At 38.4% G+C, this 27,941-nt stretch overlaps 1 protein-coding gene across 1 annotated transcript in view; it reads right to left on the reverse strand.

The window, feature by feature from the left end:
* Positions 1 to 27,941, reverse strand: part of HTR4 (5-hydroxytryptamine receptor 4) — a 170,729-nt gene that overhangs the window by 138,421 nt on the left and 4,367 nt on the right. The window contains exon 2 of the mRNA XM_081495719.1: positions 9,945 to 10,017. Within this exon, the coding sequence (XP_081351845.1) occupies positions 9,945 to 9,970 (26 nt within the window). The 5' untranslated portion in view covers positions 9,971 to 10,017. The remainder of the gene's footprint in view (positions 1 to 9,944; positions 10,018 to 27,941) is intronic.

The raw sequence follows: 27,941 nt of genomic DNA on the forward strand, positions 1-27,941 counted from the left end.
AGAATAAAATACTTAGGAATATATCTACCTAAAGAAACAAAAGACTTATATATAGAAAACTATAAAACACTGATGAAAGAAATCAAAGAGGACACAAACAGATGGAGAAATATACCGTATTCATGGATTGGAAGAATTAATATAGTGAAAATGAGTATACTACCCAAAGCAATCTATAGATTCAATGCAATCCCTATCAAGCTACCAATGGTATTTTTCACAGAACTAGAACAAATCATCTCACAATTTGTATGGAAATATAAGAAACCTCGAATAGCCAAAGCAATCTTGAGGAAGAAGAATGGAACTGGAGGAATCAACCTGCCTGACTTCAGGCTCTACTACAAAGCCACAGTCATCAAGACAGTATGGTACTGGCACAAAGATAGAAATATAGATCAATGGAACAAAATAGAAAGCCCAGAGATAAACCCACGCACCTATGGACACCTCATCTTCGACAAAGGAGGCAAGAATATTCAATGGAGAAAAGACAATCTCTTTAACAAGTGGTGCTGGGAAAACTGGTCAACCACTTGTAAAAGAATGAAACTAGAACATTTCCTAACACCGTACACAAAAATAAACTCAAAATGGATTAAAGATCTAAATGTAAGACCAGAAACAATAAAACTCCTAGAGGAAAACATAGGCAAAACACTCTCCGACATAAATCACAGCAGGATCCTCCATGACCCACCTCCTAGAATATTGGAAATAAAAGCAAAAATAAACAAATGGGACCTAATTAAAATTAAAAGCTTTTGCACAACAAAGGAAACTATAAACAAGGTGAAAAGACAGCCTTCAGAATGGGAGAAAATAATAGCAAATGAAGCAACAGACAATTAATATCAAAAATATACAAGCAACTTCTGCAGCTGAATTCCCGAAAAATAAACGACCCAATCAAAAAATGGGCCAAAGAACTAAACAGACATTTCTCCAAAGAAGACATACAGATGGCTAACAAACACATGAAAAGATGCTCAACATCACTCATTATTAGAGAAATGCAAATCAAAACCACAATGAGGTATCATTTCACACCAGTCAGAATGGCTGCTATCCAAAAGTCTACAAGCAATAAATGCTGGAGAGGGTGTGGAGAAAAGGGAACCCTCTTACACTGTTGGTGGGAATGCAAACTAGTACAGCCACTATGGAGAACAGTGTGGAGATTCCTTAAAAAACTGGGAATAGAACTGCCATATGACCCAGCAATCCCACTGCTGGGCATATACACCGAGGAAACCAGAATTGAAAGAGACGCGTGTACCCCAATGTTCATCGCAGCACTGTTTACAATAGCCAGGACATGGAAGCAACCTAGATGTCCATCAGCAGACGAATGGATAAGGAAGCTGTGGTACATATACACAATGGAATATTACTCAGCCATTAAAAAAAATACATTTGAATCGGTTCTACTGAGATGGATGAAACTGGAGCCCATTATACAGAGTGAAGTAAGCCAGAAAGAAAAACAACAATACAGTATACTAATGCATATATATGGAATTTGAAAGATGGTAACGATAACCCTATATGCGAGACAGAATAAGAGACACAGATGCATGGAACAATTTTATGGACTCTGAGGGAGAAGGTGAGGGTGGGACGTTCTGGGAGAATAGCATTGAAACATGTATATTATCATATGTGAAACAGAACACCATTCCATGTTCGATGCATGAGACAAGGGCTCAGGGCCGGGGCAATGGGATGATCCAGAAGGATGGGATGGGGAGGGAGGTGGGTGGGGGGTCCAGGAGGGGGAACACATGTAAACCCATGGCAGATTCATGTTAATGTATGGCAAAAACTATTGCAATGTTGTGAAGTGATTGGCCCCCAACTAAAATAAATAAATTTATAAAAATAAATAAATAAATAAATAAATAAATAAATAAATAAATAAAAAAAAGAGAACAGACTTGTGGATACCCAAGGGGGGCGGGAGAAGAAGAGAGTGGGACAAATTGAGAAAGTAGCATTGAAACATATACATTACCATATGTAAAATTAGATATCCAGTGGAAATTTACTGTATGACGCAGAGAGCTCAAATCTGGTGCTCTGTTACAACCTAGAGGTGTGAATGGTGTGGGAGGTAGGAGAGAGGTTCAAGATGGAGGGGACATATGTATACCTATGGCTGATTCATGGTGACATATGTCAACACAACATTGTAAAGCAATTATCCTCCAATTAAAAGTAAATAAAATTTAAAAAATATCCTTGGGTAAATAATATATTTGAAGGGGAAATAATAGGAAAATGATTCAAGGTGAGTTTTAAGTATTCTGAACTACAGGACTTTGTCAAAGACAAATTACGGCTGTAGAACAATCTGTACATGATAAACCTCAACAATACGGAATTAAAATGATTAGACAGAGCCAAGAAAGGAAGTTGGACAGAAAGTGGAATGGAACCGCATATATGAATATGCTACTTTCCAATTAATCTATATTTTGTGCTCAGAAAAGAGTATTTAAAATCAATAAATCAAGTCATAGAGATGAAAGTGTATATTTAAGGATATAAAGGTAAACACTGAGGAAAATAATATATTCAATTAAAATTAGATAATTTTGAAGGGCAGAGGGAAAGGAGGAAGAACCAAATATTGAAGAATTTCATTATCATTCAAATTAAGGAATAAATAAGTAATGAAATAGACGATTGTTAGATAATACAATTAAGAGAGCAACGAATAGAATAAAAAATAAAAACCATCACAAAAAATACAAAAATAAAGAGACTAAAAAAACCGAAAAATAAAATAAAAAGAATCAAGATTAAAAAATAAATTTTCTCTCCATTCAATGTCTGAGCTCTTTATCTTGAGAAATCTTCAAAGAGCAAATTTGTGAATATTTGAACTTTTCTGCTCTTACTTAACTGCTGCCTGAACCCTATACTTTGTGGAATTAGAAACTGTTAGAAAAAATTTTCTTGGCAAGCAGAAACTATTTATGTGCAATAAACAGCAGGAAGAAAAGGATGCAGACCTGGGTCACCTTTAGGATTCACACATGAGCTCAAGAAAGATACATGTCAGTGGGAAGAATCTAGTAGTTAAAACAAAAAGCATGGGTTAAAAAGCTTCCAGCCTTTAGAATATAAAAATCTCCAGTTATAGTCAATTACTATCCATGTTGTACAACAGATACCTTTTATTTTAGTTGCTAATAAAGGGCTACACAACTTGGGGGAAAAAAAGCATGGGTTATGTCTGAAGTCAGGCAGTAACTATTTTGGAGTCACATTCAGCAGCCACAGCAGCTTGGGGATGAGCACAGGGGTTAGGAACTGCCAGGCTCACCTACCAAACGCAGGCCAGTGATATCCTCAAGGAGAATCAGCTATAAAGTCACCAAAGCCACTGTTTCCATTTTCCTTTCTTCAACCCTACAAAAAGAATGCTGTTGTCTTACAGAGCCCCAACAAGAAGCAAAGAGACCAAAAACTGACATCAGGTGTGTGTCAGATTGTCTGGAAAGAGATGGCTGCAAGGTTTGTGAGACACTACTTATCAAAGGTTAGGACTCATCAGGAACTTGCCCTTCCAAGCAGGGCCTGATTCACTGCTGGCTTTTCATCCTGAGTCAATCCATCCTACATCAACTGCTCTCTGCAATGAAAGCTCTTGAGGGAAAAATGCTTGTAATGCTTCTCCTATTTCTAAAATCCAATCCAGACCTAGTATTTCTTTCTTTCTTCTTCTTTTTTTTTTTTTTTTGTTATTGTTCAGTCATCCAGTTGTGTCCGACTCGGGGACTCCATGGACAGCAGCACGCCAGGCCTCCCTGTCTCTCACTATCTCCCAGAGTTTACCCAAGTTCATGTTCGTTGCATCGGTGATGCTGTCCAGCCATATCATCCTCTGATGCCCTCTTCTCCTTCTGTACTCAATCTTTCAGAGCATCAGGGACTTCTCCAATGAGTCATCTGTTTGCATCAGATGACCAGAATACTGGAGCTTCAGCTTCAGTCCTTCCAGTGAATATTCAGGGTTGGTCTCCCTTAAGATTGACTGATCTCCTTGCTGTCCAAGGGGCTTTCAGGAGTATTCTCCAGCACCACAGTTCGAAGGCATCAATTCTTTGGTGTCTGTCTTCTTTATGGTCCAGCTCTTAGAACTGTACGTGACCTCTGGGAAGACCATAACCTTGACTCTATGGACTTTTGTTGGCAAAGTAATGTCTCTGCTTTTCAGCACACTATCTAGGTTTGCCATAGCCTTCCTGCCAAGAAGCAATTGTCTTCTGATTTCATGGTTGCAGTCACCATCACCAGTGATTTTGGAGTCCAAGAAGAGGAAACCTGTCACTACTTCCGACTTTTTCCCTCCTATTTGCCATAAAGTAATGGGGGAGAATGCCATGATCTTAATTTTTTTAATCTTTAGTCTTAAACTGGCTCTTTCACTCTCCTCCTTAACACTCATCAAGAGGCTCTTTAGTTCCTCTTTTCTTTCTGCCATTAGAGTGGTATCATCCACATATATGACGTTGTTGATGTTTCTCCCACCTATCTTGATTCCAGCTTGCACCTTATAGTTAGTTCACAGAGGATATAGCTCATTGTATATAGCTCACTATTCCGGTTCTCTTTTTTTTTTTTTTTAATAAATTTATTTATTTTAGTTGGGGGCTAATTACTTTACAATATTGTAATAGTTTTTGCCATACATTGACATGAATCAGCCATGGGTTTACATGTGTTCCCCTTCCTGGACCCCCCATCCACCTCCCTCCCCATCCCATCCTTCTGGATCATCCCATTGCCCCGGCCCTGAGCCCTTGTCACATGCATCGAACATGGAATGGTGTTCTGTTTCACATATGATAATATACATGTTTCAATGCTATTCTCCCAGAACGTCCCACCCTCACCTTCTCCCTCAGAGTCCATAAAATTGTTCCATGCATCTGTGTCTCTTATTCTGTCTCGCATATAGGGTTATCGTTACCATCTTTCAAATTCCATATATATGCATTAGTATACTGTATTGTTGTTTTTCTTTCTGGCTTACTTCACTCTGTATAATGGGCTCCAGTTTCATCCATCTCAGTAGAACCGATTCAAATGTATTTTTTTTAATGGCTGAGTAATATTCCATTGTGTATATGTACCACAGCTTCCTTATCCATTCGTCTGCTGATGGACATCTAGGTTGCTTCCATGTCCTGGCTATTGTAAACAGTGCTGCGATGAACATTGGGGTACACGCGTCTCTTTCAATTCTGGTTTCCTCGGTGTATATGCCCAGCAGTGGGATTGCTGGGTCATATGGCAGTTCTATTCCCAGTTTTTTAAGGAATCTCCACACTGTTCTCCATAGTGGCTGTACTAGTTTGCATTCCCACCAACAGTGTAAGAGGGTTCCCTTTTCTCCACACCCTCTCCAGCATTTATTGCTTGTAGACTTTTGGATAGCAGCCATTCTGACTGGTGTGAAATGATACCTCATTGTGGTTTTGATTTGCATTTCTCTAATAATGAGTGATGTTGAGCATCTTTTCATGTGTTTGTTAGCCATCTGTATGTCTTCTTTGGAGAAATGTCTGTTTAGTTCTTTGGCCCATTTTATTCCGGTTCTCTTGTCATTTTACTAAGTTCTATTTGTGTAACAGTATTCTAGCTTGAGATCTTTAAGAACAGGCACTTATGTTAACTCTTCCTGGCACAACATTTAGGTGCTTAACTAATTATATTAAACTAGTGAAAGAACCCTTACATATTTTTATTTACCCATGGAGCAACTTACTTATAAATACCATAGATAAATCCAACTGCAATAAAACAAATGGAGCTGGACATTGACATGTTTTGGCTACCAAGCCTCAATTCCCCCTTTCTAAAAAGCACCAGTTTCTTCAGAGGATTTAACTTTCCTCCATTGCATGCCATCTTCTTGAGTGATAACTACCTCCCATTATGAACGCTGGACAACAAATTGTCACATGACTTAGCCTGGTCAATCAGACATCTGTTTCTGATTCTTGAACAGCATACATTGATAGAGCAAATAGTTGGACATCATCCATGATGCAGAAATGTACTGATCACTTCTTCCCATAGTTGGCCATTTTTCCACTTTTTAGCTCTACTAGAATTCTCAAAGTTCTTTTTTATTTGCAAGCCTAGACCCCCAGAATTTTCACCTTAATTCTTTGAACCTATACATTATAGCTTCCCCAAAATTACCTTTGAATATATTAGCAAGTTAGTTTCTGATGCTTATAGTCAATAACAGTAGATATACAACAGCAAGGATCAAGATGAAATAAGAAACTCAATTAAATGAAACCGAAAAAAACAAAAATTAGGTGTTCAATATGGCCTGACAAAATACTTAAATGCTAGACATTTTTATTTAGCCCTAAGTGTCATCCTAGGACCTCTCTGTTCCTTGATATCTGGGAAAAATTGGATGGAGTCTCTCAATTCTGTATCCCATAGTAATCTTTCTCTCAGATTTCTGAAATTTCCCCAGGCATTTATATTCTTCTCCCATCCTGTGCTTTTTAGGGTATTCATTCTCACATATTCATTCTCTCTTCCAAACTACATTTACCAAGACAGAAATGTCAACCATCTCAACAACTCATACACACACACACACACACACACACACACACTCTCTCTCTCTCTCTCTCTCATATAAAATATCTGTAGTATAGTAGGAGGCAATGTGATTTTATGACCTCGAGCAGGTTACTTAACCCCTTTGTACCTTAGTTACCACACATTGTAAAATGGAGATAATAATGACGTGCCTCAGAGGATTGCTTTAAAAATTAAACGAGATAATACATGTTAAGTTTATCGCTTATGATGACCTCATACATAGTAAATATTCAACACTGATTTCCTAACCAAGCTAGAAAATTCTGCTATAGAACTCAGTGCTGGGAGAGGTCAGCACACACATCATGCATTTTAAACAAAAAAAATATGCAACCTAGCTCCTCTCAACATTTTACAGCCACCACACAACTAGATACTTCACCTTTTGCTAAGCAGGATCCAGACTCTCCTTCTTCTTGGAATCTACTCTTTTCCTACCTCTTCCTCCTCTGGCCACTCATTTTCCTGTCTTCAGAGCAACTTAAAAAATTCCTCTCCTGTGCCAGGAACCCAGGCCCTTTGGCTTTCACTCTGTATGGATACTTTAGCAAGTGAAGACATTTCCTTACCAAAGAAAGAATTTCTGGTTTCTACTCTTCAAATGACAACATTTATTCTATCTAGTTATACCTAGATTATGGGCTTTTAGACCCTAGTCGTTTTCATAGTACCCATGTGGATTTTTTCACATTTATTTATTAATGAATAGTTTAAAAGTACAAAATATTCTTTTCCAGTTTTATTGAGATATAATTGACTTATAGCACTGTATAAGTTTAAGGTATACAGCATAATGAGCTGACTTACATATATCATGAAATGAATACAACAATAAGTTTAGTGAACATCCACCATTGCACATGGGCTTCCCTGTGGCTCAGATGGTTAAGAAGCCACCTGCAATGTAGGAGACCTGAGTTCAATCTCTGGGTTGGGAAGATCCCCTAGAGAAGAGAACAGCTACCCACTCAAGTATTCTGGCCTGGAGAATTTCATGGACTGTACAGTCCATGGGGTCACAAAGAGCTGGACACAGCTGAGTGACTTTCACTTTCACCATCTCATATAGATACAAAATTAAAGAAATAGAAAAAAAATAATTTTCTTTGCCATGAAAGTTCTTAGGATTTACCCTCAACAAGAATGAAGGCAGTTAAAAGATGCTAAACCCCAATTACAAAATAAGTTTAACTACAACATGATAAATATAATTAACACAGTTGTATAAAACTTTTCTTTAAGTAAAATTTACTTTTAAATTTTAAGTAAATGTATTTTAGAACAAAATTCTATTTCACTACAATCAGTGGCAAAATAGTATTAAGTTTAAATGTTAGTCTCTCAGTCATGTCAGACTCTTTGTGACCCCATGGACTGCAGCCCGCCAGGCTCCTCTGTCCACGGGATTTCCCAGGCAAGAATACTGGAGTGAGTAGCCATTCTCTTCTCCAGGGGATCCTCCCAGTTCAGGGAGGGCAGATTCTTCACTGTCTGAGCCACCATTACTTGCCACCATAAGATACCTTAAAGTACTTACTTTAAAATAAAACAGATATTCATGTACCACCTAAAATCATCATGCATTACTAGTGATCCATACATCACAATTTGGTAAATAAATGTCCTTTCATGGACACCAAGAGTGTGGGCTGGGAAGGAAATGGGTGGAAGGTCTGTTGCGTTCGCATATTACTAATACTGTGGGTATGGAAGGGGAGTGGGTGAGGGTGAGCGTATATTGATGGGATCAGTTTAGAAATCAGACAAAGAGGATGGTCCAAAGACAAGATTCTGAGGACTGATACCATTCTGTATCCTGCATTACAGTTCTACAGCACCCAAGAGAAAGGCTAATGTTTATTTAATTGAATTGTATTCTGCTATTAGAATTCAAGGCCACTACAAATAAATGTTGAAAATCTAGAAATGTCGGGGATCATACTATCTGAATTACCCAAAAAGAAGTACATTTTAACCAACTGATCCACTTTAATACAGTGTCTGAAACTTAAAACAATTTGATAAACTCATCACCATTGACATTGCTCACTTTGGCCTTTTAATTAAAATAGAAACTCTTTATATTCCATTATGCTTTCTCTCTTCAAATAATGTCCCAAACTTATAGAGGAAAATTAAACATATGGTACTATCCTAAAAATCTGTGTTAAAGTTCTAAGACTCTGCATCAAGTCAATATGTTAGGCAAATAACAAAACCCATGATGCTTCCATTGGGAGAGTAAAATGGTTTATTGCTGAATATAGAGTCTCTGTGCATACCTAAGTGCACTAGAACGTCACCCTATTTGAAATATATGTAGCACAATGACTGGCTGATCAATAACTCCTATTAGGTACCCATCAGGTGCCAGGGATTATTCATGAGACATATTTCACCCTTAAGGAACCCCTGGGCTAGGGTGATAGTACATCTTTGCAACTCCAGTCACATTACATTAGAGTTTCTGTCAAGATGTTTGACCGCTTCATTTTGTCACAGCGTTCTCCCACATCACACACAGAGGCACAGGGCCCCTGATCTATACCTGAAATGTGCTTTCCTACAGATCTCAAATGAAAGAAAAACTGCTCTTGTGCTTGCACCAAGAGTGTATTTTTTGAGGATGTCTTCCAGCTATTGATATCGATGATATCTTCAGCCTCAAATGTCAATTCATAACATTTAAATCTTATTGAATACATTTTTTCACATTATTTGGTTGTACTGAATAAAATTCTACAAGCCTTTAAGAAGAAAATTTCCCTAGGAGCCATCCTATTATTTGATCTCCAAGAGTTGCAGGAAATTATAGGAAAATAAAACAAAAATAATTTAGCTTTATGTCACTATACCATGCAACCATTATGCCATACAATAAAATGACCCGGTTGATAAAAGAACTAGCAAACTAGCACTTGTCACAAAAAGCTATTTAAGTGTATATCTAAAGTTTAGATATACACATAAATATTCTTAAGCTATTTTTACACCCATTTATATACATTTTCTTCCTTGCTGTTACAGAGATGAATATTTTCATGCAACAGCATCTCCTGTAACACTGACTTTTAGCATAGGCATCTAGAATCATTTATAGCTATATTATACTTACCATTTAAGCGTAAATGAAATAAAAAAATTAATAAACAGTACCACATTCATGATTATATTTATATATGAGATGTTGAAGAAAATCCACATTTATTAACTTTGTAACTCTACCCAAACAGATTTTTCAGAAGTCTTAGAGTTCAAATAACCACAATTTATAGCACAACATATATAAAAATGCAACATACCTCACATTAGCATCAAGTTTGTCCATTACAGGAAATAGGCATGGGTGAGTTGGATATCAGTGCCCACTGGGTACTATAATGGGGAAATAACAAAAAAAAGGGTTAGACAAGAAGGCAATGTAGAAAAATAAAAGTCATTAAGGGAAAAAATGCCAAATAATCATTGCTTCCTAATAATTAAGACTTTTATGCAGTATTGGAAAAGTAATAAACAATATTACAGTAAAAAGTTATTAGCATACTGAGATATGGTATAGATGAGTGCTGCATCAAAGAAACTCACAGGTGAGTTTCTTTGCATTTGACTAATCCAGAGATTAGCACATAAAGGTATTTCTTTTTACACCATGTTTAATCTATTTATTTATTATTTTTTGCTCTTCCCAGAAACAGAGCTTATTTATATGCTCTGCATTAGGACACCAGCTGGTAAAAACTTAGAACACTGTCTAAGATGGTCAGCCATCTTGTTTCCTACGAGAATTTTTCAGGTTGCTATTTTAAAAACACTTTTTGAAGGTGGATAATCATATCCCTTTGAGACTCTATAATAGTAAACTCTTGAGAACCCTCTTCCTAGGGGGAAAAAAAAATAGGTGTGCATGCACACACATATACCTTTTCTGGGGAGCCCACAATTCCTTGAGGCCTTTCCATGAACCCCAGGCTAAGGACTCACAATCGAAGAGGAGGTCAACTTTCTAACTACTGATAGTTCCTCTAGCAGAGACCTTTAGAAGACCTTACACTCTTTAATGGCAGACACTCACTGATCTCCACCAAGTCAGTTCTCTGACCTGGCTGTGTAGTTTCAGTTTATAGAAAAATTTCTGAATTTCTCACCACATTTATTCCAAAACATGGTGAATCAGAGAACGTAGGGGCAGAGGTCAGTCTGTTTCTTTTGAGGTTACCCTAAGCAAGACTCTTTCTCCTTCTAACTACATCATCTATTCAATACTTCTTAATAAACAGAAGGGACGGGACGAGATGATCGCTGGGTTTATGTCTAGCTCTGATATTCTATAATTCCATCTGCTGGCTTTCTAGTAAAATTTACAGGGAAGAAACTGTAAATCTGTTTATGTACATAACAGAACCATGAAACTCAGCCTGAGTCCTTGGATTCCTTGGTCAGCATGAACCAAACATATATGCCTGGCAGCCAGGAAAAAAATGACAGGCCACCAGAGCTGGAAAGGACATATATTTCTGTGTGTGTTTTTTTCAGACTTTATTCTTTAAAACCTGTAATAGTAACATGGGCACCCATGTGCATTTGTGCGTCTGTGACAGGTGTGAGGAAGGCTGAGCCTACAGGGCTCAATCCCCTACTCTGACCTCAAGCAAAACACCTCTGTCGATCTCTATCTCTTTTACATTCTGAATCTGGAATAATCTTTTATTTGAAATACATAAGTACAAAGCCCTAACTACTGAAGTGGTGGGATTCCATCCTTTGTACAAGTGTATCTAGAATCATTCCTGAAGTGAAATGATGTATGTGCATATCTATTTTTTTTCTAGGTAGACAATGATCAAGAGTTTACTAGATTGCCAAAGGGATATGATTACACGCTTCAAAAAGAGCTTAAAAAACTGAAAATACTCATACTATTTTAATCATAACAATACAGTAACCTATTTATAGTAGCTAGTCCTAATGCAGGTCATATAAATAACTTAAGTCTTTGCAGAGCAAAAAATAACTGATTACCATTCATCCCCATGTCTTAAATACAATCTATTCGCTAAAGATTCTCAAAGTTATAGCTTCATCCTAGGCCCTTCCCAGACTCGTATCACCTACCTGACATCTCAGCTTGGATGATTAAAAAGCATTTCAAACTAAACACATTTCCCACTCCAGCACAATAACCTGCTTCATCACAGCATCCTTGATCACAGTAAATGACTCCACCATTTATCCAGTTACGCTTTTTTTTTCACACCCTATGATCAAACTATTAGCAAACTCCCTCCTCTACTTTGAAAATGATTCCGCAATCTGAATTTTTCTTTCATTACCTCCAAAACCACACCTGGTCCAAGCCACCATCTCCTTTCCCATCTGGTATCCTAACCACTCTCCTAACTTTTGTAACTGGTCTCCTGCTGGCTCCAGCATCATCTCTTCTCCCCATAGTAGCCAGACATTTTTGAAATGGAAGTCAGATCATTTATTGCCTATATAAAATACTAGTGGCTTCCTGTCACACTTAGAATGAAGTCTAAACCCCTTATCAGTTTGGATTTTACTTAATAGGTAAAACTCAAACTGATCACATGGGTCACAACCTTGTCTAACTCAGTGAAACTATGAACCATGTCAGATAGAGCCACCCAAGATGGACAGGACATGGTGGAGAGTCCTGACAAAACATGGTCCACTGGAAAAGGGAATGGCAAACCACTTCAATATTCTTGCCTTGAGAACCCCATGAGCAGTATGAAAAGGCAAAAAGATATGACAGTGAAAGATGAACTCCCCAGGTCGGTAGGTGCCCAATATGCTACTGGAGATCAGTGGAGAAATAACTCCAGAAGGAATGAAGAGGCTGAGCCGAAGCGGAAACAGCTCCCAGTGGGGGATGTGTCTGGTGGTGAAAGTAAAGTCTGATGCTCTAAAGAACAATATTGCATAGGAACCTGAAATGTTAGCTCCATAAAACAAGGTAAATTGGAAGTGGTCAAACAGGAGATGGTAAAAATGAACATCGACATTTTAGGAATCTGTGAACTAAAATGGACTGAAATGGGTAAATTTAATTCAGAAGACCATTTTATCTACTACTGCGGGAAAGAATCCCTTAGAAGAAATGGAGAAGCCCTCATAGTCAACAAAAGAGTCCGAAATGCAATACTTGGGTGCAATCTCAAAAGCAACAGAATGATCTCTGTTCGTTTCCAAGGCAAACCATTCAATATCACAGTAATCCAAGTCTACATCCCAAACCACTAATGCTGGAGAAACTGAAGTTGAATGGTTCTATGAAGATCTACAAGACCTTCTAGAACTAACATCAAAAACAGATGTCTTTTTTATCATAGGGGACTTGAATGCAAAAGTAGGAAGTCAAGAGATAACCAGAGTAAGTTTGACTCTGGAATAAAAATGAAGCAGGGCAAAGGCTAACAGAGTTTTGCCAAGAGAATGCACTGGTCATAGAAAACACCCTCATCCAACAACACAAGAGACGACCCCTACACATGTACATCACCAGGTGGTCAATACCGAAATCAGATTGATTATATTTTTTGCAGTTGAAGATGGGGAAGCACTATACAGTCAGGAAAAACAAGACCAGGAACTGACTGTAGCTCAGATCATGAACTCCGTATTGTAAAATTCAGACTTAAATTGAACAAAGTAGGGAAAACCACGAGCCCATTAAGGTAAAATCTAAATCAAATCCCTTACAATTATACATTGGAAATGACAGATTCAAGGGATTAGATCTGATAGACAGAGTGCCTGAGGAACTATGGATGGAGGCTCATGATATTGGATAGGAGGCAGTGATCAAAACTATCTCCAAGAAAAAGAAGTGCAAAAAGGTAAAATGGTTGTCTGAGGAAGCCTTACAAATAGCTGAGAAAGACAGAAAACAACAAAATTCTGTAAAACAAAATTATCCTTCAATTAAAAAATGAATAAATTTCTAAAAATTTAAAAAAAGAAAAGAAGTAAAGGGCAAAGGAGAAAAGGATTGTTATATCCATCTGAATGCAGAGTTCCAAAGAATAGCAAGGAAAGATAAGAAAGCCTTCCTAAGTGAACAATGCAAAGAAATAGAGGAAAACAATAGAATGGAAAGACTAGAGATCTCTTCAAGAAAATTAGAGATATCAAGGGAACATTTCATGCAAAGATGGGCATAATAAAGGACAGAAATGGTATGGACCTAATAGAAGCAAAAGATATTAAGAAAAGGTGGCAAGAATACACAGAAGAACCACACAAAAAAGATCTTAATGACCCAGATAAACATGATGGTGTGATCGATCACTCACCTAGAGCCAGACATCTCGGAGTGTGAAGTCACATGGGCCTTAGGAAGCATCACTACGAACAAAGCTAGTGGAGGTGATGGAATTCCAGCTGAGCTATTTCAAATCCTAAAAGATGATGCTGTGAAAGTGCTGCACTCAATATGCCAGCAAATTTTGAAAACTCAGCATTGGCCACAAGACTGGAAAAGATCAGTTTTTATTCCAATCCCAAAAAGGAGCAATGTCAAAAAATGTTCAAACTACTGCACAATTTCACTTATTTCACATGCTAGCAAAGTAATGCTCAAAATTCTCCAAGTCCAGTCTTCAACAGTATGTGAACCGTGAACTTCCAGATGTTCAAACTGGATTTAGAAAAGTCAGAGGAACCAGAGATCAAATCGCCAACATGTGTCAGATCATAGAAAAAGCAAGAGAATTCCAGAAAAACAGCTACTTCTTCATTGACTATGCTAAAGCCTTTGACTGTGTGGATCACAACAAACAGTGGAAAATTCTGAGAGATGGGAATACCTTACCTGCCTCCTGTCAAATCTGTATGCTGGTCAAGAAGCAACAGTTAGGACCAGACATGTTACAACAGACTGGTTCCAAATTGAGAAAGGAGTACATCAAGGCTGCATATTGTCACCCTGCTTATTTAACTTATATGCAGAGTACATCATGCAAAATTCTGGGCTGGATGAAGCACAAGCTGGAATCAAGATTGCTGGGAGAAATATCCACAACCTCAGATATGCAGATGATACCATCCTTATGGCAGAAAGCAAAGAGGAACTAAAGAGCCTCTTGATGAAGGTGAAAGAGGAGAGTGAAAAAGCTGGCTTAAAACTCAACATTCAAAAAACTAAGATCATGGCATCCAGTCCCATCACTTCATGGCAAATAGATGGGAAACAACGGAAACAGTGAGAGACTTTATTTTGGGGGGCTCCCAAATCACTGCAGATGGTGACTGCAGCCATGAAATTAAAAGACGCTTGCTCCTTGTAAGAAAAGCTATGACCAACCTAGACAGCATATTAAAAAGCAGAGACATTACTTTGCCAACAAAGTCTGTATAGTCAAAGGTATGACTTTTCCAGTAGTCATATATGGAGGTGAGAGTTGGACCATAAAGAAGGCTGAACATCACAGAATTGATGCTTTTGAACTGTAGTGTTGGAGAAGACTCTTGAGAGTCCCTTAGACTGCAAGGAGATCAAACCAGTCAATCCTAAAGGAAATCAGTCCTGAATATTCATTGGAAGGACTGATGCTGAAGCTGAAGCTCCAATACTTTGGTGAACTGTTGTGAGGAGTTGACTCATTAGCAAAGACCCTGATGCTGGGAAAGATTGAAGGCAGGAGGAGAAGGGGACAACAGAGGATGAGATGGTTGGATGGCAACACTGACTCAATGGACACGAGTTTGAACATACTCCGGGAGATGGTGAAGGACAGGGAAAGCCTAGTGTGATGCAGTCTATGGAGTCACAAAGAGTTGGACATTATTGAGTGACTGAACAACAACCTTATCACAATCTGATCCCAGCTCCTCTCCAATGCCCCATCTACTCACTGCCTTTGTACTCACTGGTTTTGCTTTTTCATTGACCATCAATGCAGGCTCTAACCTCAGGGCCTTTTCACTTGTTTCCTCTCCCTGGAATGCTACTATGTAGATCACTCCGTTACTTCCTTAGGGACACAGCCCAAATGCTACTTTCCTGATGACTTAAGTAAAATTTCAGACCTCATTTTCTGAAAATTTCTGTAATCCACTCTATTTTTTTTCTTCTTAGTACATACATTACATATACTCCTTTGCTGCTTTATTAGTGATCTATCTCCCTTACTAGAATGTAAGTTTCAAGAGGGCATAGTTATATCTTGGTCACTATTATAACATCAGTGCCTATAAAAATGCCTAACATACTATATCCCCTTCATAGATATTTCTTGAGTCAGCTAAGTAGTTAATTTGTTTTGCAAATGAGGAAAGTGAGGTTTGAGAGTTTGTGACTTTCCCTCTGGGAGGTAGTATATGAACCACTCCGAATAAATATAATTTTTAAAAATATCAAAAATCAGTTCATCTTATTTATTTACTCTTTAGTATTAACAAGTGCCAAATATTGTCCTTTTCCTTTTCTTTCAACCTCTGAGAATTTATTGTTAGATGGACAGACTAAGAATCAAAGAGGTTAACTGACTTGCCAAAGTCACATAGCTAGTACTTAACCAAATTAGGAATTGAATTCAGGGGAATTCTGGGAATTCTGAAACTCAAGCTTTATCTTGCATAGTTCTTTTCACCCTATCACTCTTGCCCCCACTGTTGAAAAGAGAAACGCCGCACGAAAGGGAACATTTTGCTTTAATTTTCTGCTGACCATTTATTTCCTCTTTCTCTGAGAATAATGCTTTGATTTTCCTTTGTGGAACCCCTCCCCTGCCCCAAGCCCACTGATGAGCACATGACCAGGACCGGCCAATCAGAACAGTTCATTCTCTGGCCCCAAGGATTCATTATTTCACTGGCTAGACTGTAAAGCCAGCCCTGAGATATTTGCTAGAAAGAGTCTGTTTTTATCTTGGTGTTGCTAAACTTTCAATTTAAAGCTGCTGGTGGCCATCGATGCCACTATGTGGGGAGAGTCTGTCTGAGAATGAAGTTAACACCAATGGAAAGCAGAGTTGTAACATAGAGATTGCCATATCCTGATGAAATAATTTGAGCCTTAAGGTCTAGCAGTGTTTTATGACAGTTTTATACTTGAACTTCCCAATTATACTGAGCGAACAAATTCTTTTTTCCTATGTAAGCCAATTTGAGTTGGGTTCCAACCGTTACTTGAAACAAAAAAAATTCTTAGAGATATACAGGAAAATCAATATTGTATTTGTATACAGATTAGAAGGAAGAAAAGCTGGAACTAAAAAAAAGAAACAGTTAAAAGCTAGCTAAATTTGAGTCACTGAAACTGCATTTGAAAAATGTTACAACATGGGGAAAACTATATATTCATAGCAATGTACACTGTTATATTTTGCTCATGGAAACTCAATGAACAAATTTAAAATGACTGCCATTTAACAAACCAGTGAGAACATGCATTTTGTTAGAGATAAAGGAAGAATAACAAAAGAGAAAATGATGATCAGTACCTATCCTAAATTGATTCATTGATTACAGTCCACTATTTTTTGTCGTGTTTACCAGGAATATCTAATCAGAGGTGTGATTATAGGGACACCAGCTGCTGGGAAGAATGCTCAGAGTGACAGGTGTGTGTAAGGAACCATGCTTTTATCTTGCATACTTATGTTTCTGACACTTAACAAAATACTACCTAGTTAATTAAAAGCACAGTCAACTGAGTATCTCCCATGCTCAGATATAAGCTATGTCACTTCTAAAATTTCTAATTTAAATTCAATTAGACCGTGTATGTCTGTGGCACACATGCATGTGTATGTGTGTGTTTTAATGACAGTCATACTGTATCCTCATCTCCTTTGGAGAAACAGTTTTAAATTGTCATAACCAGGAGAAAAAAGCACAGCAAGTCCTGGGAAACAAGAGAAAAAGGGAGTCAAATAAACCTTTCTACCATGTGAGGTACAAATGAAGGTCTCAGTATTATCTCAGCAGTAGGAAAAGCTCAAGCCACTAATTAGTCAAAACACTTTGTCATAAAAGTAAAGATACAGCAACATGCAACTTCATCAGATTCCTTGAAGCTTCTTTTCTTTGTTGTATACATTGAGACTCATCTTTCCTTAAAAGGGGAGGAGAAGGAGAAGAACGAGGTGATATTCTTCGTGCCACCAAATGCTGATTCCAACCCTTAGTTTTCTGACTTACAAATTTTAAATAACTAAAGGGCAAACCCTGAAGGTAAGCACCTCTCATCTTTACCTGTGTTCTTTTACTGAGACTACTCTGGAAGATTGCTGTGGAACGGTTGTTAATGGTTAACATAAGGTGTGTAGTTGCATCTCTATTATGAGAAGTGTGAGCACAAGGGCTCACCTGTAAATAGTCCTCACCTATTGGAGTGAAATATCGATGTAGTTTGGTGCGGTGCCAACATCTGCCAACTTGGAGCAATGTCATAACTCAGCTTGCTTTGTAGCACTTTGGTTTTTTTCCTTTGGTTATGGCTGCATGAGCATATATTCATGCATAACTGTGCAAGGATTGACCACGTTTCTTTATAGAGTGTGCTTCCATGGGCTAAATTTCTACATCAAAGGGCATATTTCAATACCTTTGTTTTGGACAAGTGTCAGGAATAAGTAAAACATTATTTATCTTAATTGCCAAATTGAAGGGGAGCTAGGCACAATGGAAAGAACACTAGACCAGGAATCACTCAGCCTGATCCACTACTAACTCACTGCTCCTATTCTTAAGCAAGTTTGTTCATCAGTCTGGGTCTCAATTTTCCCAATGGTAGAATCAACTGGGCCAGACAGTACTGGACAGGGTGAGCAAAGGAAGAAACTTCAAGTAATTAGAACTTCTCAGAAGTTAAAGGAAATTTTGAAAAGGTGAGTTGCTTGCCATTGGAGGCATTTAGGCAGCATATGGGTAATTAAGGATATCTAAACGAAGGATATGATTCTGGTGACTGGTAAGGTTTATTCCAGTGCTAAAACTGTAGCACTGTGATAGTCTATGTTAGTTCTGCTCAAATCCCCAGCAAGAGACCAAGTGTTTTGAATAATTTTCCAATTAAAACAAATGCATGCTCAATTCACCTATACTGTCTCAAACAGACTCCATCTCCTGAGCATTATCCCAGTCATTTCTGGACAGGTAGGACTAAAAGAAGAGAACAGAAATGTATAATTAATTAAAGCCAGATATTTGCTAAGAGTTAGCTGTCAAATGATTATTGTTAGCCTCATTACCTCATTACCCTAACCCACTAACAGCCACATGTACCAAAAGTCAATCTCACCAGGATCAAACACACACACATTTTCCCCAAAGTCTTAGTTACCTTCACCATGAAAGAGACTCAGGGATAATCTGAAAGATTGCAACTGTGTAAATTCTCACTAACTGGAAGAAAAAAGTCCTCTCCTTGGCTATTTACTAAGACTTTGTTTTCTGGAAAATGTTTGGAATCTATAGGATGCTAGCTCAGAAATTTACTTCAATCAGCTGATGATACTCTCTAAAAGAATCTCGCTATAAATTAGTTTAGTAAAAATTCACATTATTTGTTTATCTAGATGCTTGCTCCTTGGAAGAAAAGCTATGACTAACCTAGACAGCATATTAAAAAGCAGGGACATTACTGTACCAACAAAGGTCTGTCTTGTCAAAACTATGGTTTTCCCAGTAGTCATGTATGGATATGAGAGTTGGACTATAAAGAAAGCTGAGCAGTGAAGAATTGATGCTTTTGAACTGTGGTGTTGGAGAAGACTCTTTAGAGTCCGTTGGACTGCAAAGAGATCCAACCAGTCCATCCTAAAGGAGATCAGTCCTGGGTGTTCATTGGAAGGACTGATGCTGAAGCTGAAACTCCAATACTTTGGCCACCTGATGCGAAGAACTGACTCATTGGAAAAGACCCTGATGCTGGGAAAGATTGAGGGCAGGAGGAGAAGGGGATGACAGAGGATGAGATAGTCAGATGGCATCACTGACGTGATGGACATGAGTTTGAGTAGGCTCCAGGAGTTGGTGATGGACAGGGAAGCCTGGTATGCTGCAGTCCATGGGGTCACAAAGAGTTGAACACGACTGAATGACTGAACTGACTGAGACATCTAAGTGATGGAAGCTCACCAGTGGAAATGTGTATAAACCATGAAAAAAAGGTCTGTATTCTAGGAGCTGGACCTTCATTGCAAGTGTTTCTTTCTAGGACTGGATGTCAAAATGCTATTTGTGCTAAGTCATCTAGAAAGATTTGGTTTAAATAAAAAGTTGTTTCATTTCCATAGCTGAAAATCCATAGAGATGCTGATTCAGTTACACTTAAGGAACTACCATGCTGATATATACAATTAGCATGAAAATGGCTTTTAATTTTTTTGCAAAATAACTAAAAAATATTCTTCCTAGATAAGTAAACATTTCTCAGCTGGAAACTTTAGTCTTTTTATTAAAAAACTAATACTGAAAACAGCCCTTAACCAATGAAAGACTATTTAAGAGGCATACTCATTCTATCTTTGGGGGAAAAAATGAATTACAGGAAATGTAAAGGAGGAAAACGAACGTCCATTTCATGTAGAACTGAATGAAGTATACCTAAAGCATTTCAAGAAATTATATTTTTTTATAAGGCACATATCCTCTACCACCACTAAAGAACGTGATGAAGACAGTGACATTACAAGAAACCCGATCCCAGTAAATGTGGAGCTGGGTATTTCATAAAGAAAAAGATTCAAGGGTCATTTATTTACATATTTACTTTTCTGATCACTTGACTAATGTCCCACTCCCAACACAGTCACAGGTTCTACAAGGAAAGACACAGTGCATGATCAGTATTTCTTGAATGAATGGCATGACATGATGTGAAACTTCCACTTGATAATTAGAGAAGGAATTAGACTTGTCTTTGAGTTGCCAAAAGGGAACCAGCGGGAGTCTCAAGAGAAGTTTGAGCCACACTGTGAGGTAGGTCATTTAACACCAGAGCTGTCCAATTACTGACCTGTATGCTTTGGCAAGCAACAAGGTCCATCTCAGTGGGAGGCTCAACAGAAGCCAGAAAACCATCTGTCAGTCACGTTTGAGGGGAAGAGCAAGTCTTGGATAATTCTGAATTCTGATGAAATCCAGGAATGCAATGAAAGCAGAACTAAATAAGAGACTGTTTACTATACAGCAGTGGTTCTCATGTTTAAGCATGCACAGGAATCACCTGAAGGCTTGTTAAAACACAGTGGTTGAGCACTAGCCTCAAGTTTCTGATTCGGTAGGTTTAGAGTGAACAATCTGCATTTCTAACAAGTTCCCAGGTATTGCTGATGCTACTGTTCTTAGATGACTCCTTAAGGTAGAACATAGATTTTGCAAGTATGGTTCTCATACTTCCTGGAAAAAGCACATGATATTAGGTAATAGGTGGACAGAAGTACCATTGGATCATGTGGTAAAAAAATGTGGGGTTTTTTTGTTTTCTATTTTATTTACTGTTATTTACATTGAAGAAAAGGATTTATAGACAGCTTATCGTCGAGTCCTTCCTGATATCTGGTAATCTAAAAAACAGGCCAGAGTCTCACAGTCTTTTGTTAGAAGCACTGCTATCTTCTGGGGTCCTCCTAAAAAGCGGATCTTGAAGTGAGGGTTAAAGAGATGCATATAGTTGATCTGGCAGTTGCAGGTACACTGGCAGGGAAGTAATGATACAGGAGAGAGGATGAAAGGCAGCTTATTAAGCTACTGAAGCTTAATCCCACTGGGAAGTTCTGGGAAACAGTATAAAACATATGCCTCAGAACTATCTGGAACAAGTGGGGAGGGAAATGGGGTACTGATACTCCCACAGCCATTAGGTATTGCTTGAGAGCCATCCACAGGGGGACATGGATTCCTAGGCACCTTCAGTCATTGTGCTCGTAAAAAAAGGTTGATTTCAGCAGACCGAGGGCAGCCCTCCAAATATTATGCTGGTTCATCATTGTAAGTCAGGATGGTATACACAGAAATGGTGAGGGGATCTGCAGGAAAACGGGAGGAAGAGTTGATAGTATCTGCTCCAACTATTGGGAGAAGGCAATGGCACCCCACTCCAGTACTCTTGCCTGGAAAATTCTATGGACAGAGGAGCCTGGTAGGCTACAGTCCATGGGGTCGCTACGAGTCGGACACGACTGAGCGACTTCACTTTCACTTTTCCCTTTCATGCACCGGAGAAGGAAATGGCAACCCACTCCAGTGTTCTTGCCTGGAGAATCCCAGGGACGGCGGAGCCTGGTGGGCTGCCGTCTATGAGGTCGCACAGAGTCAGACATGATTGAAGCAACTTAGCAGCAGCAGCAGCAGCAGCAGCAGCAGCAGCTCCAACTATTTAGCTGAAATCTAATACATTGCTTTGTGTGTTTTTTGCTTTTTTTTTTTTTTTACAGTTACCTTCTATTTCTTTCAACTCATACCAGTTTGCACTTATACTTTTCTTTCTCTGTAAAATAAATTTATCTAAGGAAAACTAATTGATCTAAAGAAAAGTGCTATGCATATAATGCTCTAAATGCTTGCATGAGAAGATGGCAGTAATGACAACAGTAGTTATTCCCAAATAACTGAAGTTTGGGAAGTGCCAGCATAGCAGTTTAAAGCAGAAATTGGCAGCTTTTTGTTTGTTTGTTTGCTTGTTTTGTTTTCTATAAAGGGCCATTTAGCAAATATTTTAGGCATCCTCAAGCATAAGGTCATCATCACAACTATTCAACTCTGGCACTACAGTGTAAAAACTGCCACAGACAATACATAAATAAATGAGCATGACTGTTTTCCAATAAAATTTATTTACGGACACTGAATTTGAATCTTAAACAATTTTCATGTGTCACAAAATTATTCTTCTTTAGATTTTTTTTCAACAATCACAAAATGTAAAAATACATTCTGAACTTGTAGGCCAGTCAAAAACAGGTAGCCAGTCACATAGTTTGCAAGCCCCTGACTCAAGGCATCAATTACCACTACACCTTTGACAAATTGCTTACTTTCCTTAGCTTCAGTGGCTTCATCTGTATAATAGGGGCAAGGATAATACCACTATCACAAAGTTACTGAAAATAAATAAATAAAAATGAATACTTAAAAAGCAGGTGCCCAGAGATTTTACAATATAATGTTAGCCAGCTACTGCAGCAAGGTTGGTCTCCAGTTTGGCAGTGCCTCAGTCATTGGAGTCTGAATGTTTCATACTCTGCTTCTCCACAAAGGCAGCTAAGCATCTGGGGGCTGATCTTCCCTACTTTGGGATATGGTTACAGAAATTATTCCTCTTCTCTATAAAAGAGGCACCTGAAAGCTGAGCCTAGAAATGCCCAAAGGGTTTTGTCACCACTGATTTCAGAGGCCTGGAATTGGGAGCAGGTCAAGCTAAAATTTGCATTCCATCAAAATTAAGCTTCCAAATTAGTGTTTTAGATCTTGCAGTATTATGTTGTTGACAGTAGTGGTTCCCAAACATTAGAATACTTAAAATCACTTGCAAAACTGAAGGTTTGGGTGCCTCATTCAAAGCATTTCTGAATCAGTAGGTCCAGGAATCTGCATTTTAACAAATGTCTCAGTGATTCTGGTGCAGATGATTCATGGAGAGCAGTCTGGAAAACACATCAAGGTTGGAATGCAATCCACCAGGTGAGCACACCCTTCTGAAATCCTCTTTCATTGTTTTCCTGTACCTGTTTAAATACCTCATCAGCTGAGAAACCAAGATTACAGTATTTGCTACGCACGCCGAAAGAAAGATCTCTGCCACTCTTTCCTAATTCTTCTAAACCTCTTGGAGTAGAAAACAGTATATACAGAACTCTCTACTCCAGATATCATGTGCTGATTAGCATATACAATCAAGCACGCCAGTGCAATCTCAAAGGACATGTGCTATTTAGAGCTTAGATGTAAATTCTTGAGCAGAATCTGCATCTTTACTGGACTGATAAGATGTTACCTCCCAAAAGGCTGGTGCCCACAGTTTTCTACCAGCAGTTTGCAAACAAACCTCTTGGAAAATGTAAAATTAAACTGTAGATTTTAAAGGGGCCCACTTAGCACAGACAAGACTTCTAGGGGAAGAAGCAGGAGAAGAATAAAGTTTCTATAACTGGTACTTGTTTAACACATCAGTTCAGTTCAGTTGCTCAGTCGTGTCCAACTCTTTGCGACCCCATGAACTGCAGCACTCCAGGCCTCCCTGTCCATCACTAACTCTCTAAGTCCACCCAAACCAATGTCCATCGAGTCGGTGATGCCATCCTACCATCTCATCCTCTGTCGTCCCCTTCTTCTCCTGCCCTCAATCTTTCTCAGCATCAGGGTTTTTTCAAACGAGTCAGCTCTTCGCATCAGGTGGTCAAAGTATTGGAGTTTCAGTTTCAACATCAGTCCTTCCAATGAACACCCAGGACTGATCTCCTTTAGGATGGACTGGTTGGATCTCTTTGCAGTCCAAGGGACTCTCAAGAGTCTTCTCCAACACCACAGTTCAAAAGCATCAATTCTTCAGTGCTCAGCTTTCTTTATAGTCCAACTCTCACATTCATACATGACCACTGGAAAAACCATAGCCTTGACTAGATGGACATTTGTTGGCAAAATAATGTCCCTGTTTTTAAATATGCTATCTAGGTTGGTCATAACTTTCCTTCCAAGGAGTAAGCGTCTTTTAATTTCATGGCTGCAGTCACCATCTGCAGTGATTTTGGAGCCCAGAAAAATAAAGTCAGCCACTGTTTCCACTGTTTCCCCATCTAACTGTCATGAAGCGATGGGACTGGATGCCATGATCTTAGCATTCTGAATGTTGAGCTTTAAGCCAACTTTTTCACTCTCCACTTTCACTTTCATCAAGAGGCTCTTTAGTTCTTCACTTACTAAGGACCAAATTCTTCACATGCATTACCCCATTTCATCTTCACATCATGCTACAAAGGAGTACTACAATTATCCTATTTCACAGATGAGAAAACTGAGGCATAGAAAGAAAATATTATCCAAGACCACACCATAGCCCAGACCTTTCAACCAGTAAGTTATCCCATGAAGGATCCAGATCTCAGTAGTCCTCTGCCTCAGCTTTTGCAGTTCAATTTTATTAATTAGTTATTTGTGTAGCTCATTAAAACCTACAAGAAAGTCTACTGACACTTGAAGAGAATACTTTTTTAAAACAAAGCCCAACTTTGCTCATAGCAGTATGTGACACTAAGTTCCTCATTTTGCTTCCATAATCCCCAGGTCTCCAGCTGTTCAAGGTAGTTTAGATATCCAGCCCACCTGTCTTGTAGATCTGCTATTACTCATGAAGTTCAAATAAGATAACATATGTGAAACTCCTCTGAACACTGTAAAAAGTTATCTAAAATGATAATTTCCTAGCCTGCCATTTCCACAAATTATTTTAAAATGTTGAGAAGGAAGAAAAAGTGTATTAGTTCTGCAAAATCATCTGTGTCAAAAATCAGATTTTCCAGAGATTTTGTAGGTTGTAAAGCACCAAATCTGCAGATATTTGTGGAGCAGAAGAAACCCTACTTCTACATGGAAAGTAGACTGTTTATCATGGTTCAATGCAATGGAAATTTTGGGAGCTTGAGAATCAGATGACCTGGTGCTAGTCATTGCCCTGACACTAAGCAACCTTGAGTGAGTCTTTCTGCCCTTCTAGGAAATACAGTGCTGCTTGGTGGTTAAGAAAATGGCTTGAGGGAGTCAGAGCTCCAGTGATAATAGACGCCTCCTCATGAATGACCTCGAGTAAGTCATGTCACCTGTCTTGGTCTCAGTTTCCCTGTGATAAAAATGAGAATTAGAAAGAGCAACTTACTTTGAAATCATTGAAAAAAATTAATTGCTGAATGGATAGAGGAGTGAAGATAGAAATATGATAGTTTTTAAAAGGAAGTTAGTAAAATATTATTATTACAGAACCTACTTGGTAAGTATTTGGTATTCACTATACAAGTTTTTCAACTTTTCTCTTAAATATTTTTTTACAATAAAATATTGGGAAATAAACCCCCCAAAAGGCAACAACAGGGTTGTTAGAAGAGTTGAATGAGATATAGAACTCTCAGCAATGCTCATGGTAAGTGCCTGGCATACTTTAGAACTGATTTACTATACAGGTGGAAGATGGGACAAGATGATAGATTCCTTCAGCTTGTACAATCTGTGAGCTAGAGCTGTTCTAGGTGAGCCAGAGACATGACATGCCTGAGCAGAATGAGAAACCAGGTCACATGATACAGAGACCAGATGGACAGAGAGGAGCCACGATGTAGTCACAGAAGGATCAGAAACCAGGGTAGAGACAGAGGGAAAGCGTAAGTTGCTCAGTCGTGTCCAGCTCTTTGTGAGTCCATGGACCATAGCCTGTCAGGCTCCTCTGTCCCTAGAATTTTGCAAGAATGCTGGAGCACATAGCCATTCCCTTCTCCAGAAGATCTTCCCAACCTAGGGCTCAAACCCAGGTCTCCTGCAGTGCAGGCAGATTCTTTACCATCTGAGCCACCCAGGGAAGCCCAGGAGGCATGCACAAATGAAAGCTGTAAGACCCCACACAGGGAAGGTCTAACAAGGGCGAACCTTGAAAATAAAGGCAAGTGGCCATTACTACATGCCAAATTAACATGCTTCTCTTTCAACTATCCCTTTGGTAGGAGAAATGCATCAGATTTAGAGTCAGAGCAGAGTTCAAATCCAGTCTCTGCCAACTAGTTACGTGACAACAGGAGATAGTCACTCAAGCATCTTTTGGATCACTTTTACTAGGAGTACCTACCACAGTACAAGAGTGAGCCCTGGAAACCACTTTTCTGCTATAACCTTGGGCCATCAGATCCTTTCTCTTGAGAATTTGAACCAAGAGACACAATCGTGGGAATGTGTCACATTAACTGAAGAGAATGGGGAAAAGATTGTCAATGCCTGGAACTGAGTTCTCTGGAGATGACCTTGTTCCCATCTTTTTGGGGTCTAGTTCCTTGATCTACACGAAGCCCCATTATCCTTCCAATAAATTTCACTTTTTGTTTAAGCAAACTAATGTAGCCTTTATTATATACAAGAAAATTATATATATTTACTAATACAATTAGTTTTCTAATATTACAAGAGCTTAAATTTCTAGGCTTTGTTTTCCTTATCTCTACATAAACAAAACCTCATCTCTCTGTGACTGATGGAAAAATAAAGAATAATAGGTGTAACAACTCCACAGCACAGAGTAAATATTCAATAAGCATTATTTAAATTGCATCTGAACTCTTTCTAAGTATTTGGAGACACCTTGTTTAGGTGGAGGATGTGTGGTCCTACAAAAAGAAACATACGCTGGCAGTCAAGAAGAAAGAAGGGGTTGACTGAGTTTGAAATTTGGTTTTAAAGAAAGTTCTCTGATTGAAATTTAAAACAAATTAATCAGTTACCTATTACTGTTTTGACTTGAATTTGTGTTGGGTTTCTTCACTGTGCTGGTACTGATTTAAAAGGGAAAAGAAGTATAAAGCAACAGGAAACAAAAGCTGGATGCAGAGGTAACATCTTTCTTAATCTCAGAAGGACTGGTCAGAATTTATCTGGCAATAGATAAGATTTTAAAGTACTTTTTATTTGGATTATCCTGTGAATAATGAGGACTTCTGTTACCCAAATTGAGCAGTAGGTGGAAGGAGGGAACAAGAAAAGATCTAAGATCAGAAATATTAACCCAGAAATATCATAGCTGAAATTCAAAATGAAAGGCTAAGTGAGAGATGTCAATTAGTCCCTAGTAGTTATTGTTCTTTCAGTCTCTCTGTATTGATTCTCATAAATCCAAATATTTAGTTATCTTAAAAATAAGATAAATTTTTGTTTAAAAAAATCTCATGTAGGTGGGTCATGAGCTTTATTTGGTTATTAGGTTTTAACTATGTTGTTCCCAAAACGTGGACCTTGGACTAGCAGCATCAGCATCTTCTGGGAACCTGTAAGAAATGCACATCCTCAGACCCTAGCCCAGAAACACTGAATTAGAAACTCTAGAAGCAGAGACCAGCAATCTGTGTACTGATATAGGGTCTTAGAGGAAATAGTCAACCTTCTTAGGACTTGCCTTGGATCTTCAATTGGTAAAGTAAAGCAATTGGTAATTGGTAGTCATTCTTACTCTGACTTTATTTAAGGTTAGCCCCATTGATAAACCTGTTTAGTGGCTATTTATATCACATTTATATTTCCATCTGTCCAAATGTATACCACTTTCTAATGCCCCATAGTATAAAAACAGCAAACAGAATGGA

Source organism: Giraffa tippelskirchi, chromosome 6 (genome assembly GCF_054371585.1).
Source record: "Giraffa tippelskirchi isolate mGirTip1 chromosome 6, T2T-mGirTip1v1.2.pri, whole genome shotgun sequence".
NCBI lineage: Eukaryota > Metazoa > Chordata > Mammalia > Artiodactyla > Giraffidae > Giraffa > Giraffa tippelskirchi.